Source organism: Lissotriton vulgaris, chromosome 5, assembly GCF_964263255.1.
Source record: "Lissotriton vulgaris chromosome 5, aLisVul1.2, whole genome shotgun sequence".
NCBI classification, from domain to species: Eukaryota; Metazoa; Chordata; class Amphibia; order Caudata; family Salamandridae; genus Lissotriton; species Lissotriton vulgaris.
In genome coordinates this window covers 1,047,739,631-1,047,757,256 of record NC_141693.1, presented here as the reverse complement: position 1 = coordinate 1,047,757,256, position 17,626 = coordinate 1,047,739,631, and the positions used below count along the sequence as shown (strand labels likewise).

Below are 17,626 nucleotides of genomic sequence, written 5' to 3'. Positions count from 1 at the left end.
GATTCCGGTCCAGGAAAGACATGGGTTGCCAGTTCGGGCTGGACTGTTCCCATGAGGCACAGGGTCAAGGCTGATTTGCATATGGCCATGTCCGAACTGGGGTGGTGCGGAGTGCAAAAAAACGATGGATTTAGGCCCAGATCTCTGTACTGGGGTGAATGTATGACATTGTTCTGCATTCTGTCCATCAACTGTTATTTTTGCAGCTACCAAGGGGGGGCGCAGGGTTTATTTTAGGAGTGTACCCCTTACCCTGACTAGAGGCAAGGGTACCTATTTGTCACAAGTACATGCCTGTGCCAACTAGAGACCCCCAATTCTAACAATTCTTGATTGAGTTACCTTGAGCTTACTGACCCTGAGAAGACCGTTATGTAGTGGCTCAAAGGGAGAACTCATTAGAAAAATACGTACAAGATTGAGGTCTCACTAAGGCATGATAAAGGCTGAAGGTGGAAACCTATGTTGAAGACCTTTCAAAAACATATTTACATCACGGTATCTGAACAGGGGTGGCTAATCTGGAAACCACAGAAAAGCTGAGATAGCTGAAAGATAGTCCTTTAAGATGCCCAATGCAGAGCCATGCTGGGCAAAAGAAAGAATAAAGAGAAGAACCTGAGAAAGGGGGACCAGAAAGAGGATCAACTTGCTTTTCTGTACATCATGCCACAAATCTTCTCCAGTGGTAGGCCAATGCCATCTTGGTGGAGGTATGCCTGGCTGCCAAGATAACATTCCAGACTTTAAGCAGAATTCCAAAACGGTCAACTTCCGTCCTTCCATCTCCACACTTGAAGGTGGAGAACTGACCGGTTCGGGTGTAGAACCATCCCCTGGTGCTGGGGTAGGAGATCCTCCAGAAGTGGCAGCCTGATCGAAGGTCCGATGGCCAAGCTTAACAGCTCGGGACACCAAACTCTCCGAGCCCAGTCCAGAGCCTCCAGGATGACTTTGGGCCCGGTTGTTCCTGATCTTGCCGAGGTGATGGCTTTTCGCCCTTCGTTAAGTGCTGCTCATCAAGTACTGTGATATATTGCCGAAACACTAACCATGGCAGCTGCTTGCATACCTGTTTTGGTGATTTCCAAGAAGCGTTCGACAGCTAGAATTAAAGGAGCCTTTGAGTTTAATTAGAACAGATGCTTATAAGGAGAACATTAATAAAGCTATTGCACTCCTTTACATGGGCCAACGTTTTCTTTAAGCAAGAAAAGCACAATATCAGTCGGATTGTGTAGGAGGCTGGCTTAGTATATGGTGCACAGTTATTTAAGTGAGCACCGTGCACTAATCCAGACAACCCTTATGGTGATTTTAGTTGTCTTAGACAACCATAGAAAGGTTTCTAAGTGGTAGCTGTGGAGAGCAGCCTTCAGGCTTAGTCCAGAAAGAGTATAAGGCAGCTTGTTTTACCAGCACTAATCGTATATGTTATATAATTTGTTAAGCGCAAACAGCTGCCCCAGCAACGGAGCGTCCCGGCGCTGACCTAACCAATACCAGAGGAAAAGAGGGGGGGGAACCAAAGAGGAATTAAATGACAGAGAAGAGATGGGTCTTAAGTGCTTTCCGGAAGACGATCAGATTGGTTTGGGCACGGATGTGTAGAGGCAGTGAGTTCCATAGCTTAGCTCCTAGGACTCTGAAGGAACGTCCACCCTGCCTACAAAGCTTAGTTCGAGGGATCATCACGAGGTGTTGTCCCAAAGAACGCAAGTTGCGCTGGGGCGTGTATGGTGTCAGAAGTGGGCGTAGGAGTTCAGGGCAGTCGGCTTTAAGAATCTTAAAAGCCGTGGTCAGGGTTTTAAAATGGATCCGAGATTCCACGGGCAGCCAGTGCAGATTGCGAATGGTGGTTCTGGCAGAACACCTGCGTGGGAGACCAACCACAGCTCTGGCGGCTGAGTTCTGAATACGCTGGAGTCTTGCAAGTTCAGCTTTGTTTGCTCCTAAGAGCAAAACATTGGCATAATCTAGCCGAGCAAGAATCATGGCTTGCATGATGAGTTGACGAGTTTTGGAATTGAAGAATCCAAGTATGGGGTGGAGGCTCCTCATGAGACCCACACACGTGGCAGCCACTTTCTTTGTGTGGGACTGAAAGTTTAGTGCGGGGTCGAGCCAGACTCCTAGGTTTTTGACAACTTCTTTTGGCACGGGAGTGGGGCCAAGCACCGAGGGCCACCAATGATTGTTCCAGAGGGTAGGGTTTTTTCCCAGGAGGAGGACCTCCGTTTTCCCTGCGTTTAGCTGCAGGCAGTTGAGTGTCATCCAGGTTAAGTAAAAAAGAACCACACAGTGTAGTTATAAAAATATGTATTTATTATAAACACTCACTAACACATTGAGATATCTCCTACCCGGAGATTTAATCACAGTACACACATTACTTCAATAGTAGGACAGGTAAGTAACACAAATACACTGTGGTCTCCAGGGGGGACCAAACTGTATACTAATAAAGTGAAATGCAAACCAAAGCCAATTTCGGGACTGAACCCAGCAGACTCAGAAGAGAGTGGGACACTAGGAATTACCCAAGGTAAAGTACCCAGGAACCCCACACGACCACCTATTCAATACAAGTCAATAGGGAAGTCTTGGTTGCAGTTTTCAAGAAGGACCTTTCCCAGATGACCCTGAAGAAACCCCGTGGAAGATGATAGGTTGGAGAGTCACCCCAACCGTGGATACCCCAGGAACCAGGATACCTAAATCAGAGAAACCGGGTGCATAGGTGCGAAGTGACCTCGGAAACTGCTGTAGACTACAATGGAGGACTTCAATGCAGATGCCGCTGGTGAAGAAGGTGAAAGAGTCCTATGGAATCCAAGGATGGATATTGCTAGCAGAGGGGACAGGGTCTATGCCACTCAGGAGTGATCAAGAGGCATGAAAGAGCAATGACCACCGATGATTCAAGATGCAGGAGGGTTGACGGTGACCTTCTCGCTACAGCTGTGAGGTCCAGGCGACACTGTGGAAGACCAGGAGCCGTTCACAAGCTGTCCCACGTCGGGAGTCGACAGCCAGGGGGTTGGTGTTCGGTGGGAGCACCAACAAGCCTTGGCCCACGGTGCAGAGGATGCAGTGAGGACGAAGATCTTGGCAGCAGGAGATTCTGGAACTTCTTAGAGCCCAAAGATCTCTCGAGAAGAGTGTCAACAAGTCTTGTCAGCGGCAAGTCGACGCAGTGCACAGGGGTTCTGTTCTAGCGGTTCCGTTCCAGTGGTTCCAACGTGGGATACTGGATTCAAATGTGCTGAGAAGACCATGCAAGCCTTGAGGGAGTTGCAGAACCACCACCTGTGTTGCTGAGCCTTTCGGAGTCCATAGGACATCTGGAGCAGCAAACCAGTCAGTTAAGTTGCAGTGCCTGCAGATTCAGGGGAGTGACTCTTTCACTCCAAGCGAGATTACTTCAGGTGTCTTTGATGCCCACAGGCCTGGAGATGAACCTGGGTGGAGCACAGGCACAGACCACGCGGAAGACTGGAAGGACAACGTGGTGAGGAGCAGCAGGAATCTTCCAGATGCAGTCTCTGTTGCCAAAGCGGAGTCAAACGAAGTCCAACATGCCTAAACGGTTAAAGATGATGTGGTATCGGATCTGAATCTTGTCCCTTGACTAATTTGAAAACCCACCCACAGGTGAGCCCTTAAGTACTCAAAGGAAAGTTGGGAACATTTCAGCGGTCCCTCCCATTGGGAGGGGCTGGACAGAGGGGAGAATACTCTCATGTCCTTTGTCAAGTCTCTCACCAGTGCAGGTGCCAATGGCTCCCTGAATTGTTCCAACTGGAGTGTGCAAGGAGGGCACCAAATGTGCCCTTCAAAGCAGTCTGGTGGCGCTGGCAAGCGTCCCCACCCCAACCCAATACACTAAGTCCTGTCTGTGAGGTGATTCCACCTCCCTGTGACAGGAAACCTGTTGTTCTACCTTCCCCTGCTAGAGCTTGGCTCATAAGCAGGAGGGCAGAATCTTATCTGTGGTCAGCAGAAGCCCTAGCTTGCTGTTAGACCCTTAAAGGCTGGTACCAGGAATACATGGGGCCTCCCTAGGGGAGTACATGGCATCCTACATCCAACATTGGAATCAGTGTTGGGGTAGGATTCCAACATGCTTGATACTAAATATGACCAGTTTCGGTGCAGCCAATATATAGTTAGACATCTCCTAATTGACTTGTTGTTCACTTACCCCTAGATTCATCAAAATGCCGTTTTGCGAGTCCTTAATAGCGATTATTAAGGAATCGCTATTAAGGACTTGCAAAACGGGATTCATGGAGGAATCGCAAAATAAATTGTGATTCCTACACATTCCTTATTTGCGATTAGCAATTTGCTAATCGCAAATAAGGATGCGATTTCAAGGGTGCTAGGGGTGTCCACAGGACACCCTGTAGCACCCCTGAAATGTAAATTTAGACTCATGTTGCGCACACACATGTCCAAAGGACGTGTGTGTGTAACATACAACTGAGAAAATTGCACAAAAGTGCATTTTTCTCAGTTTTCGCTATTTACCACGAAGTCTGACTTCGCGGTAAATAGCGGGAAAAAATTGCGAATTCGCAATTTTTTATTGGATCATGAATAGCATTTAAGGAATCTCAAATTGAGATTCCTTAAATGCGATCGCAATTTGAGAAATCGCAATTTTTTTGGGATTTCTCAAATTGCGAGTACATGACCCAATGATGAATTTCAAATGACATTTTTGCGTGTGCAAACGGCCGAATTCTGCGATTCACACCGTTTGCGCCCGCAAAAATGCTTCATGAATCTAGCTGTATTTGTATAAAATGGCTGGCCTCACTTGCAAAGCCTGGAGAATCTACTCCTGGGTTTGTAGGGGGTGTCCTGCGTATGCAGGGCACCCTTACACTTAAAACCAAGCACCCTGCCTTCAGTATTGAAAGGCCTCCCTTAGGGGTGACTTACAGGTTTTAATTGCATTGACCTCAGACATAATGGAACTTATATCTATTGTGAGTAGTGCTAGCCCATCTGGATATGAGTTTTTTTTGTTAAAAAGGTGACTATTAGTAAAGTCCTTTGAAGTAGTGCTGTTGTGGACGTTGCTGATATGCTGTTGGCTACTAGTGGGGTTTTGCCCCAGTACTAGTAAGTGCTCGTTCAAGATTTGTATCGGACAAGCGTCCAAATGTGAACTTGACTTGATTGTACTAATCATCTTTTTGATTCCATCAAATGTTTCTAAGTTTACTCCCAAACCAGGCCGTCCAATCTGTTCTGTGAACAATGGTGTAAAAACCATGATAGAGCAATTCTTCAACATTTTAACTGATGGTAGATTTGTCCAGATGTTACATTTCATTACAACTATTATTTTTGGCTTATTGCCAGCATGACGCAATATGGTCATTGTGGGATGGAGCAACTGCCACAAGGCTAAATGAGTTCAAATGCAGGCACACACACGCTCCTTCTAGAATACCAGATTCACCAAGATTGTCTTTCCTGCTTCCACTACCCACCTGTAGGGCTGTTTAGTGTCCATCACAAGAATACATTTCCATCAAATAAAGGTAGAAATTACATAATGCCGTAACGAAATATAAAATGTTGCTCAGATTTATTTTATGAAGTCTGATTCAAGCCTTGAACAGTTTTTGTAACTGCACTTTATCATAGTCGATTATGACTTTTGGTGCAGATTGCATTTATATAATTTTAATATTTTATTTATACCTACAATTTTTTTTATATCGTTTTTCAGTTCAGTTTTAAATGTTCAAGCGCAATCTAATATCTCATATATCTTGTTTAAACCATATCATGCCTCTGAAACTTAGAAACTTCAAGAAACAGCTAATTTATGGACAATTTAATAGGCTATATTTTATACAAGTGTAAACATAAGGAGAGTAAGTATTGCTTAGAAAATGTTACTTGCTCCTTTCAATTTATTACAGTATATGAAGCTAATTGTGGAGCCTATTAGGTTTGATGTAGACTCTTATCCGCTGTTGAGTTTGAGATCATGTCCTATTAGGAAATTCAGACATATAGTTTTGTGACATATTATTCATAAAGCATACTTTACTTTTTGCAAAAAAGTTGACTATTTTGATATATGTGGTGGGTCCCGTATGCATTTTGCCTGTTTGTCATGGGTGTTGTGGTGTGCAGAAGGAATTAGATTTATGGTAAAAATTAGTTTTTAAAGCTCTTCTTTTGGTTTAGAAGCTTAAAGAATTTAGACTCATTTAGGACCTTTAATAAATGTGAAATACATTATTTTGAAAATTAAGTATTACTTCACAATAATCAATTACTGTTTTTATTTTTTAAAGTTTTTAGGTTTGTGTACAGCTGTGTGCCCTGAGCATTACAATGACCATGAAATCATACAGCTCTTAATATTGCTGTTTAAAATAAGGCTGGAAAAACAACTGAAGCAGATTCCTTTGATCGATATCCATTGTTTACTAGAAAACCTGCTGAAAAATATCAGAGATTGGGATGTAAAGGTAAAATGTAACCTCTTGAGACATCTTTTGTTTTGTGAAATAAACAATTGTTGCCATTTACTTTGAGAACGTCTTTGCATACTTTAAGACATACCTAATTGTTTTGTTTGAATTTTCTGAAATGTGCCATCTAATATTTGTTATTTGTTTTTTTGTTTTTTTAGATGAATGAGCTCAGCTTATGTATAAGTAAACTTTCTAGTCATCATCATAATCTTCTGAAGTTGGTGCACCTCGTACCGAATTCAATAGCACGAGGAAGGTAATTTTTACTCCTACAGAGTGGGTCTTATGTGAAATAAGCATAGAAGTGTGTTGGGCCCCACACATAACTATTAAGGGAGGGAGTACATTGGACTAGTGACCCCTCTGAGAGACTTAGTAGTTCGCATGGAAAGTGTGGTGCAACCGGACTGATGAGGTTGCTTAATTTCTTTAAAGTGTCCCCTACTCTGTTATCTACTGATAAGTCTGGATTCTCAGCCATGAGGGTGCTGAAATAATGTCCACCACGTGAACAAAGTAATGTAAAGAAATCCTACCCTTCTAGGTATATTTACAATTGCAAAGTGTGCTGGACACTAGATACACTATATCACCGAACCAGCAGTGCCTATAATAAAATATCACCAGAGTCCTACAAATGCAGTTTGATTTTATTTTTGTCTTCTGAAAGATTCTATACCGTACACAAGTGGCAGACCACAATATTCTTTCTCTCTGCTTTGGTACACTTTCTCTCATGCTAAGAAATCAAAGGAAGAAAAGTTCCTTGTATGATTCATATTTTTCCCATATTGTTGTCTAGATTCAGATATGACCTTCCTGCTCCTAATTATAATTAATGTATAACCTCCCTTTTCTGAAAGAACAGAAACTAAGATTGTTTGGGATTTTCATATCCTCAAAGACAACATCAAGACTGATAGGCTGTTCCAATCAGATATATAGGCTATAAAAATGTTTTTAAGTGTCCTGAACATTCCCAATATCGCTGCTTTTAAATTATACTACGCACATGAATCTATGAACGATATCAGTGTTGTGACCATGCAGTCCAGTGTTAATCCTTTAAAACATTTTTTTAAATACTTTCATTTTAGTACCCAGCTTTGTTCTGGTTATCTGCCCCGTTTAAATACTGGATGAAGTTAAAGACTTATTAGATGTAATTTGCCATCCTTCTATTCAGTAAACCACACCCTATATTTATTGTCTGAATACTAGGTTTCGCTGTTGCCAATTTGAAAGTAAATTTCTTTTAGGTTACTTTTGCCATTGCAGTTCAGAATTGTTTTTGCAGTCTGCTTGTGAATTTTGACAACATGGAACATGGTTTGATGTCTGCATTTCATGACAAAATCCACTCATTTAAGTGAAGAAGTGGGCGCAGGAGAAAGCTTTCCAGCAAATAATTGTAAACCGACAAAGTTCTACCTTGTAGCCCTTCAATAAATACACACGTTGAAAAATGAGGGACAAGAGCAGTTCTTAGCTTACTCCGCTGTCATCTTCACTGCTACTTCTTGTTTCTCATGTGCTAACAGAACATATAATGTGCTTTGTTCTTCCTCACATATTTTACACTGTTGCCCAAACCAAGTTGTGGTTGATGGCTTATTATTTTGGTGTAGGACATCAGTTTTGAAATCGCCATCTAAAGGTTGAACCTAAAATAATATACAGCAACTTTTCAGAAGGCCTAGTGGTCTGTGATCAGGATTGTGTCAAATTGAGATGTGCTCTACCATCAAACTTTCTTTTTTCATAATATGAGAAAGTAGAGAGCCAGTTTGTTGCTATTGCACCAGCATCTGTGAGTACCACCTGGTCCCATATGGTAGCCATAGTCAACCCACCAGTAGTAAGACTTGGCATTACAGATGATACTGCCTGAATTAGCTCCTGAATGAATCCGATATTGATGAGCGCATTGGTCTCAGGTTCCTCGGATTCATTTTTCCTTTTCTGTACTCCTTTATATCCAGGCACCGAAGAATGCTGCAGGACCATTGTCTTAGACTAAATGCCGACAAATCAGAAATCCTACTGTTCGGCAGAGGCACCCAGGCTTGGGACAACAGCTGGTGGCCGAGTGACCTGGGCTTGCCTCCCAACCCTACTGCAAAAGCCAAAAATCTAGGCATAACACTGGATAGGGACTTATCCATGAAATCCCATGTCTCCATAGTTTGCGGCAGAGGCTTCGGCCTATTGAAGATGCTTAGACGAGTCTTCCCCTGGGTTCCGACAGAGAGCAGAAAAACACTAGTCCAGTCACTATTGATGAGTAGGCTGGACTATGGTAACTTCCTATTTGTGGGAATGGCAGATTACCTCTTCTCCAAATTACAGATGGTTCAGAATGCCGCGGCCAGAGCCATCTGTAATAAAAGAAAATACGACTCAGCTAAAAACTGCATGCGTGAGCTTCACGGGCTCCCAATGCGACAACTAGCCACTTTTAAACTACTATGTATTTCACACAAAGTACTTCACGATACAGGCCCCAACATCCTACATGACAAGATTAGATTCCATAAACCCTCAAGAAACCTACGCTCCATAACGTCAGGAAGAGTATCCATCACCCGAGCACGGACTGTCAGGATGGGAGAACGGGCCTTCTCTCACATTGCCGCAACAAAATGGAATGAGTTACCTCCTAACCTCAGAACAACTGACTGCTACCTCTCATTTAGGAAACAACTAAAGACAGTCCTCTTCCCCAGGTCAGATCAATAATTCTCAACTAGAGCTGCCATCGAATCACTTGCCACCTCTCCTCAGCGCCGTGATGTCCTTTTAGGATGAATGTTAGCGCTTTACAAATAAATAAATACAAATAAATAAATACAAATACCCATTGTTGGCTACACAGTGATGCAGAAACATTTTGGGCCCGATTCACAGAACTAACTTACGACAAAATCCTAAACTTCCTACTTTTGGTATTCACAGAAGGCATTCAGTAGTTTTAAATTAGGATTTTGTCTTAAGGTAGGATTTTGTCCTAAGGTAGGATTTTGTCCTAATTTAAACTCTGTCTTTAGTTAAATTTAAAACAAGATCCTAATTTAAGACAAAATCCTAACTTGAGACAAAATCATAACTTAAGACTACTAAATGCCCTCAGTGAATACCAAAAGTAGTAAGTTAGGATTTTGTTGTAAGTTAGTTCTGTGAATCGGCCCCTATTATCAGCAATAATTGAAAGGTTGTAGATACATTTTCTGCTGTTTTATTCTCACCTATAGTGAGACCAGAATAACATTTGTACAGTCTACAATTAGGTAATTTGAATTTGATATTGGACTCTCCACGTTTCTTCATTTGTTGAGAAACCAAGATAGCATGTTGTTTGCAAAGACAACTTCTTACTGAGTATCATAGAGCTCTGTTCCAACAGAGGAGCCCATTCTTGTTGACTGTTGTTTTTCCAATGGGGTGGTGGAGCTGGTCCCTTGATGAAGCATGCCACCAAGGCGAGAGACATCCCAGTGTTCTTTTTTTATTTTTATGAGAATGTTACTCTCCCCTGCCACTACCTCCTAGTCGAGCTTGAACTCTATTTTTGATGAGGCTTACACTGGAATCCTTTCATTTGAGGTTAGATTACATCTTTAATGTTTTTTGAGCAAGAGGAGGAAAATGTTTAGAGTCCTTCTTGAAACATGAGTGTGGAGAAAATATTTGCAGCACAAAAGGAGTCTGTACTGAAATCTGAACATCTAAGTAGGTGAACTAAAGTAAACATTTTGTCGACTATTGAATGCAGACGTATTCTCATGTTTTGAAACTAGTAATCGGCACCCAAAAAGGTGTCATTTGGGCAAAAACCTGGAATGGCTCATTTAATTAGCAAAAGCCATTATTTCTTACCTCCGATGCTAATATCCTTCCATCTGCCTTCACATATGTTCACCCCCTTCCAAACGTAGTTTTTAAATATTTAGTGCTGTAGTTTTTAGAATGGGGATGTTTGATAGAAATCTTACTTTAATTCTTTTCAGATAAATGATACTTGCAAAAGATAGAAAACTACACTTGTACATTTAATTAAGAATTTTCATTGACTTTTCCAGAGCGCTCAGAAAACGCCTCAGCCTTTTGATAATTTCCAAGCTTTTAGACAAAAAGTATGAGTGCCTTCCAGTGGACAAAAATTTGCAGGTATGAAATATATTTTGAAAATATTCCGTTTTATGTGTGTACTTCTGCTACATGAAATGTATTCACTTGCCCAACTCTTACTGTCTGATTGATCTTTGGTTATCTCAATTATAGTGGCCTACTCTAAGCACTGTAGGGTTTCACTCCAAAATCAAGGCACACTAATAAATTGAGTACATGCAACAGTTCAAACTATAGATACATCAGTATTTTCAAAATTATTGTATTTACAGTTTTCATAGTACGCGCCTTAACCAGAGATCCCAGTAGTCCCATAGATTATGATTAAGGACTCCAGGAACTAAAATGGGAACAGTAGTAAACAACTGAACTAAAGACCTGAAAAAAGACTGTGTTCATTAGAGCATCAACAATCATTTTTTAGATTGCTTTTTTGAATGATTTAAAAGCCTTACCGAAAGACAGTGGTAGTGACAAAAAACAGATCGCAGGTAGCCAAGGATTTCTCAGCATTAGACAAATAAAATCTGATGAAATTTGTGAACATCCTATAGTAGGTATATGTAGGACAGCTGCTATAAAAAAAGCAAGTCCGTTAAGAGAATATTAATGCTTGCAGTGCATATATTACTAAGACCTGGTTGGCAGAATTAAAAGTAGGAAGGCTGTAGATAATGCTTTATTTGAGAGGGAATTAATGGGAACAAGATTGAAACAGGTACGATGTAGAAAAAACAAATTGTGACTTGTGGATTTCTTGAACTACATGCATATACTAATGTCTCCTGTAGTATCTTCAATACGCTGACTTTCAATTGTTCATAAAGCAAACACTTTATATCTCTGGACCATCTGCAGTTTCACCCTGCACTATATTTTATTTTCAAAGGGTATTTCTGTCTGCAGATTCCTCACATTTGAATATTGAGAGCATCAGTCTGGATCTGGAAATTTTTGACATAGCTTTCCAAATTGCTTTCCAGAAATGTGGTTGCAGTGATGTCACTGGAGCCATATAGCACCCATCCTGGCTCCCTGACATTGTTCAGTTTTTCCACACATTTCACCATGCTGGCAGCTTCTCTCCTTCACTTTGAGGTGAAGAAATTTTTGTTCTCCAAGTTATTCTGATGCAATCCAAGAGACAGGACCCAACCAAACATCACATGGTTTAAGGTTTGATAGACCCATGTAATCACAGACCCACATGATGACTGGTGTTTTGGCTACCTCATTGTACAACCTCTGACCCTGTATGAGTCCAAGCCTTTTTTTATGGCCTGCGCCAGACATGACCGTAGGGGGTCAGAGACGGTGTAGGTCAAGAGCGGGTACAAGATCCAGGTTACCTTCTTGTTCCTACCCTTTTTAAAGGTCTTTGAGGGAAAATAATAGACACCATGAAAAGTAGAAGCAGCACTCCTCTTTCCTCAGGAGATCAAAATCTAGAGTTTTTTTCTGAAGACTTCTACTCTAGCACCCTCTTCTCTTGAGCCAGAAGTAGTAGCATTGTCTCCTCAAGCTTCACCATTGGCCCGGTACCGATACCTCCTTCTCCAGTGCCTAGGTTGATACTGCCATACCCAGAGATCCTAGTGGCCGGTGTCGATCTGGCATTCTTTCTCCAGGCCATGTTCAATATGTTCTAGAGAGTGTCACTCCACTCTGGTATGCTTTTTGGGCCTTTGAGACTCTTTGATACTCCATTTAGAACCCCACCTTCGGCACTGTGCGGTTCCTCCCCAGAACCACCTTTGCCAAGCCTCTAGTTAGAGCCGCCCACTCAGCAGGTGCCAACACTGCCTCCTGCTTTATCTATTGCGCCACTATCACTACCTGTGTTCCTCTGGTCACTACCTCTACCACTCCCTCTTCATGGATACCCGGGGAAAAGGGTAGGGTCTCAAAGAGAGGCCCAGAGCTTCTTTGAAGAACAGTTCTAAGGTGAAGGAGCTGGTGACCACAAACAATATTTAGACGTCATGCATGATCTCTTTGGATCAGACTCGTATCAACAGACCTCAGATAGCCAAGGAGATTAAGCTGACACAGACTCCTTGCTTTTTTCCAATGCTTCAAATTTGTTTGCTCTTCCGAATACCACTGGGAAGGATGTTGAACCTGACATCAAGATGGACCCAGTACCTGCGCCAAAACCTACAGAGATGGCTAGTTTGCATGCAGAGTTTAACAAAGCTGAAATGTGGAATATCAGCCACACATCTTGTCTAACAGTGAAGCCCCTGCTAAAAGAGACCTTTATTAAGGCAGTTAAGGATCCATGCTCAAAGCCATCTTATCCTTGCATCTCTCTCTGAAGAGCTTGGTAGTTCAAGCCTTCTCCACTACAAAATTGAAGCCCAGAGCATTTCCTTCTCTCCCCTTAACAAGGAGTTTAAAGATTTAGGATGAAGCCATTGGATAGACCTCTTCATCAGGTAGCTTAGCATTGTGCTTATCGGATTACACTTGAATTTTGAGATGCTACTCCCAAGTCCTTTGGGACCAGCAGGTGGCCCCTAACTTACTGGGACATTTTTTTTAACTGTTTTTATTGGTAACAAGAATGCATCGGTGCATAGCATAATAATCATATTGGCATAATCAAAACAAAATATCGACATTGTCCCATTACATATGTTAAAACAGGAGTACACCATCCAGCTGTCCCGGGAAGTTGCCATACCCGTCTATGAATTACATCATTGAACCAGAGTTAAAAATATGATGGAACACTCAACTGGCCTATTCAGATTGACATATTATTTCTAGTTGCACTGGGACATTTTAGGTGCCATTGTGCAGAAGTTCTCCCTGATGGCAAAGATTCTTCCCGTCACATCATCAGGACAGGCCTGGACACAGCAGACTTTGTTGCTAGGGCTAGGAGCGTGTCAGGTTTCTCGTTGGATGTGCAAAATAATTTACTGTATTTGCTGTTTGCTGTGGAGCGGATTATTTCCAAATAGATGCAGCTCTTGAACGCTTCAAGGAAGGCAGAGCAACAACCAGATCTTTAAGGCTTTAGTAGGCTACATAGGTTTTCCGCTTGTCTTTAGGAGAGGTTTCATTACAGAGGAAGATGATATACCCTGGGCTCTAAGCAGCAAAAGGCCCCCTGGTCCGCTAGAATAGACTGAGAGGGAAGGAAGGCTGCCAACAGGTTCACCATTCTGCCTTCTCCTGCTTTGTCAACCAGAGAAGCCTTAGTAGTTCCTCTGTTAGGGAGTACGTGATGCCAGCAGGAGGATGGTTACACTTTTATTTTTTTATTTTTTACAAGTGTGCAGGGCATTGCTATGGACTAATGGGTTCTACAAATCATAGAAAATTGGTATACTCAGCCCTTCCACCAGCAGCCCTACACCACTTCACCCAACACACCTTTTCTCCAAGAGGCTAACTTCAGATCCTGCAGAAGGACGTAGTGACTGCGCTGCAGAAGAACTCAATGGAGTTGTTGCCAAAGCAGAAAACTGGGTGGAGGGGGCTACTCGTGGTACTTCCTGGTTTCCAAGAAAGATGACTGACTTTGCCCAAAGCTAGAGCTTGGGATCCTAAACTGGTACCTGCACAAGGAGTTAAGGATGCTGTCCCTTGCTTTGGTTTTGCCAGTGCTGGAAACCAAAGATTGGATGGTGTCCTTCGATCTTCTGCATTCATACTTTCATATACCGATCCTGAAGTCACACAGATTACCTCCTTTTTATGGTAAGTTCTAGTTCTTTCTAATTCTACTTCCTTTTTAAATGTGACACCTTGATTCTTAACCAAGGTGAAGGTCATGGCCCATCTCAAGAGGTTGTTGTTTGTGGTGTTGCCATACCTGGATGACTGGCTGCCTAAAGTTGATTTGCCGTTAATGGTGTCTCACCACAGGAAGTTGACCGCTTCACTGCTGTTCAAATTGAAGTTTTCAATCAAAGTACCCAAGCCTTCTCACAGCCTCCTGTTCATAACAATGGTGCTTGCTCTGAGCTTTATCTCTTCCTTAGAGCATCTGAGACATTCAGAATGTGATTCCAATGTTGCTGCTGGGAGTTCAGGTTTCAATCCTGATAGCCTTGTCTCTACTTGGTGGGTTGGCTTCTTGAATCCTCCCAATCGCACATGTATGCATGCTTCTGCAGGCACTGGTTCCAACATTAGGGAGATCTGGCATGGATTCTGCAGTGGATTTGAACTATTTGAGATCAGAGGAGAACCTGTCTTGAGGAAGGTTCTTCTGTCGTCTCCCACCGCATCCTTCCCCCGTGGCCACAGTGATGACAGACAAGTCAACCACTTTTGTTGGGGGGGAGGGGAGAGTCTGTGCGTTCCTAGGCGTTCAGAAAAGCAGAGATTACACAAGTGTGGTATTTCCATTCATAGGTGGTTCTGGACATCTTCACCCTGTGCAGCATGCATGTAGTGGATCTGTTTGACACTCACCGCAAAGCCCATTGCCTGATGTTTTGTGTGTCCTGCATCCTATGTAAAGAACTTTGGTGAATGCTTTCAGGTAGAGAGGAAGATTATGCTTGATTAGCCTTTTTCTCCCATACCCTTGATTCCTCCGGTTCTGAGGCAGATTTGGGAGGACCAGAGTCAAGCTTTTCTTATTGCCCTGGACTGGCAGAGATGGGTGTGGTTCACAGACATCCTGCACCTCTACCTGAGTGCTCCCCTCAGCCTTCCACTTAGTGGACATTTTTCCTTAATCAGGGGTCCTACACCCCAATCCCCAACGGTTCATGAATGGAGATTGATTGAAGCAATCAGTTATTTTCAGAGCCCACCAGCAGTGATCAACATGATCTTGGTAGCCTGTCTCCTCATTACTAAGTTGGTCTATTCTGCAATTATAGTATAGTCTAGTGTGAGTCAGATTCCTTGACCCTTTGAGAGCAACTTCGACTTAAATCCGCCCATTCGTGCTATGGTTGGCCCAACATGTTTGCTCAGTAGCCACAGGGGTATATTGCAGCCTTTTCATATTTGTTATGTTTCCCAGACAAAGCTTCAGTACTCTGGTCGCCGTAGGTTGCCAGATTACTAATGCTTTTGCCAAACTTATTTCCGCCAGTCCGTTTTCTCATGCTGCAATGGAACATAAATTAGACTTTCTTAATGGGTGCACCGTTTGATCTGCCTACATAATTGCTAGTTGAAGGTCTTCACATTGCAGACTTTGTTTTAGATTGCGGTAACTTCAGCTGGTCATGCTAGTGAGCTGCAGACTTTGAGTGTTCGTCCATTTTTTATCTGCTTTTCTGATAAGCTTGTACAGCAAGCAAAGGTAACTTTCCTACCTAAGGTGGTGTCCCCATTCCCTCTTGGGCAGTCTTTAAAGTGCCACTTTCTGTCCACCCCTGTTCTTTACCAACAAGGAGAAACGCTTGCATAGCCTGAACAGCACCTGTGTGTCAATGTCCATTATCAGGTTTACAAGGAGTCTAAAGGGAGTGTTTCAAAATACTGATAGTCTTCCACTCCCAAAACACAATATAAATCACAAATAAGGTACATACGGTACAGATGGTAGGAGAACAACCGATGGCATCTAACATTGAGGATCTAGTGGTTGTTACAGTCCAGGTCAACAGGATTTAAAGTGATGGAATAAGGAGAGCATGTCAAAAGGAAGGACATTCTCCACCCTTCTACCCCAAGCCATCATAACGGATGCATCACATTTTGGGCTGGGTGGGGAGTGAGGAGACACATGGGCTAGCTCAAAATAAAAGGTTTGTGATTACCAGAAAGGAAACCTAGCACTACTTGGAGCTAAAAACCTTTTTATGGTACTGAAGGTTTCAGAGCCAAATTCAAGGTATGCGAGTGCAGATTCCAATAGAATGCCATGTTTTACCTGAAGAAATATTGGGTGACAGTATCCTACTCCCTCTAGCAGTACATCTTTAGATAGACAATGATGAGAAACATTCCGGTTTTAGCATTTTACATCCCAGGTTTAGAAAACACTGACAAACTCAGCAAAAAAACATTTCCTACGTATGAGAACTAGAAAAAATGATTTTTTTCCAGCAGTGGGGAACACTACTGATATGTCTATTCACAACAGCAGAAAATGCAAAATGTCATTCCTTCACATCGAAGCAGTATCATCAGCAATACCTAGAGAATGTACCGTTCATAAACTTACAAGATGTTTGCTTACAGTTCCCATCCAGTATCATTGATTCCCATCGCACTGGATAAGTTCAGAGCATCCAACATGACTTTTTCTAGTGACCCAAGGTGGCAGCACCAGTCAAGTTAATCGCACACCATGCAGAAACCACAGGGTCTTTACTCAAGAATTCAATACATAAAGAAAACACTGAACGTAAAGATGGAAGGTTTTTACCCATCCCAGGAGAATAGCATTAGAATGCCTGTTCCGGTGATATGTGCATTTGGTAATCTAAAGCTACCAGCTAAAACACTGAGCATTATTACAGATTTGCTTAGGCCATCCACGAAGAAGAGCTTCACTGTATAGTGGCAAAGATGTCTAATATGATGCAAGAAGAAACATGAACTTTCTTGTTTGTCAGAGGGAACAAAGATGGTTCTCTGGCATAAAAAAAACATAAATATTGTGATACAAACATATTGTGTCAAAAATTCTGATCACAAAAATAGTTTTTCTATACATATAATGGTAAGTACAAAAATATTTTATATATATATATATATATATATATATATATATATATATATATATATATATATATATATATAAAATATATTCACTGAAAAAAACATAGCTTTCAGACATGTTATAGTTAGGGATTAGCATTTAAAAAACCTTAGAAATTCACTGAAAAAACCATAGGTTTTAGGGGTGTTTTAGTTAGCTGGACATTTCACTCGTACAAAACCATTGAAATTCCTCTGTTATAGTTAGTTGTAATAACTATAACTTGCGCGCCCGCAATCCTCTGCTGATGATGTCACATATTACATCATTCATGACATGGTCAGTGACATCACTGATGACATCA

General features: G+C 42.1%; 1 protein-coding gene across 3 annotated transcripts in view; it reads left to right on the top strand.

Annotated features, from left to right (window-relative positions):
- The window catches only part of SLF2 (SMC5/6 complex localization factor 2), a 404,246-nt gene that overhangs the window by 279,053 nt on the left and 107,567 nt on the right, over positions 1-17,626 (top strand). For all 3 annotated transcript variants that reach the window (XM_086922683.1, XM_086922686.1, XM_086922685.1), the window contains 3 exons: positions 6,327-6,503; positions 6,668-6,765; positions 10,589-10,676. In XM_086922683.1, coding sequence (XP_086778809.1) covers positions 6,327-6,503; positions 6,668-6,765; positions 10,589-10,676 — 363 coding nt within the window. The remainder of the gene's footprint in view (positions 1-6,326; positions 6,504-6,667; positions 6,766-10,588; positions 10,677-17,626) is intronic.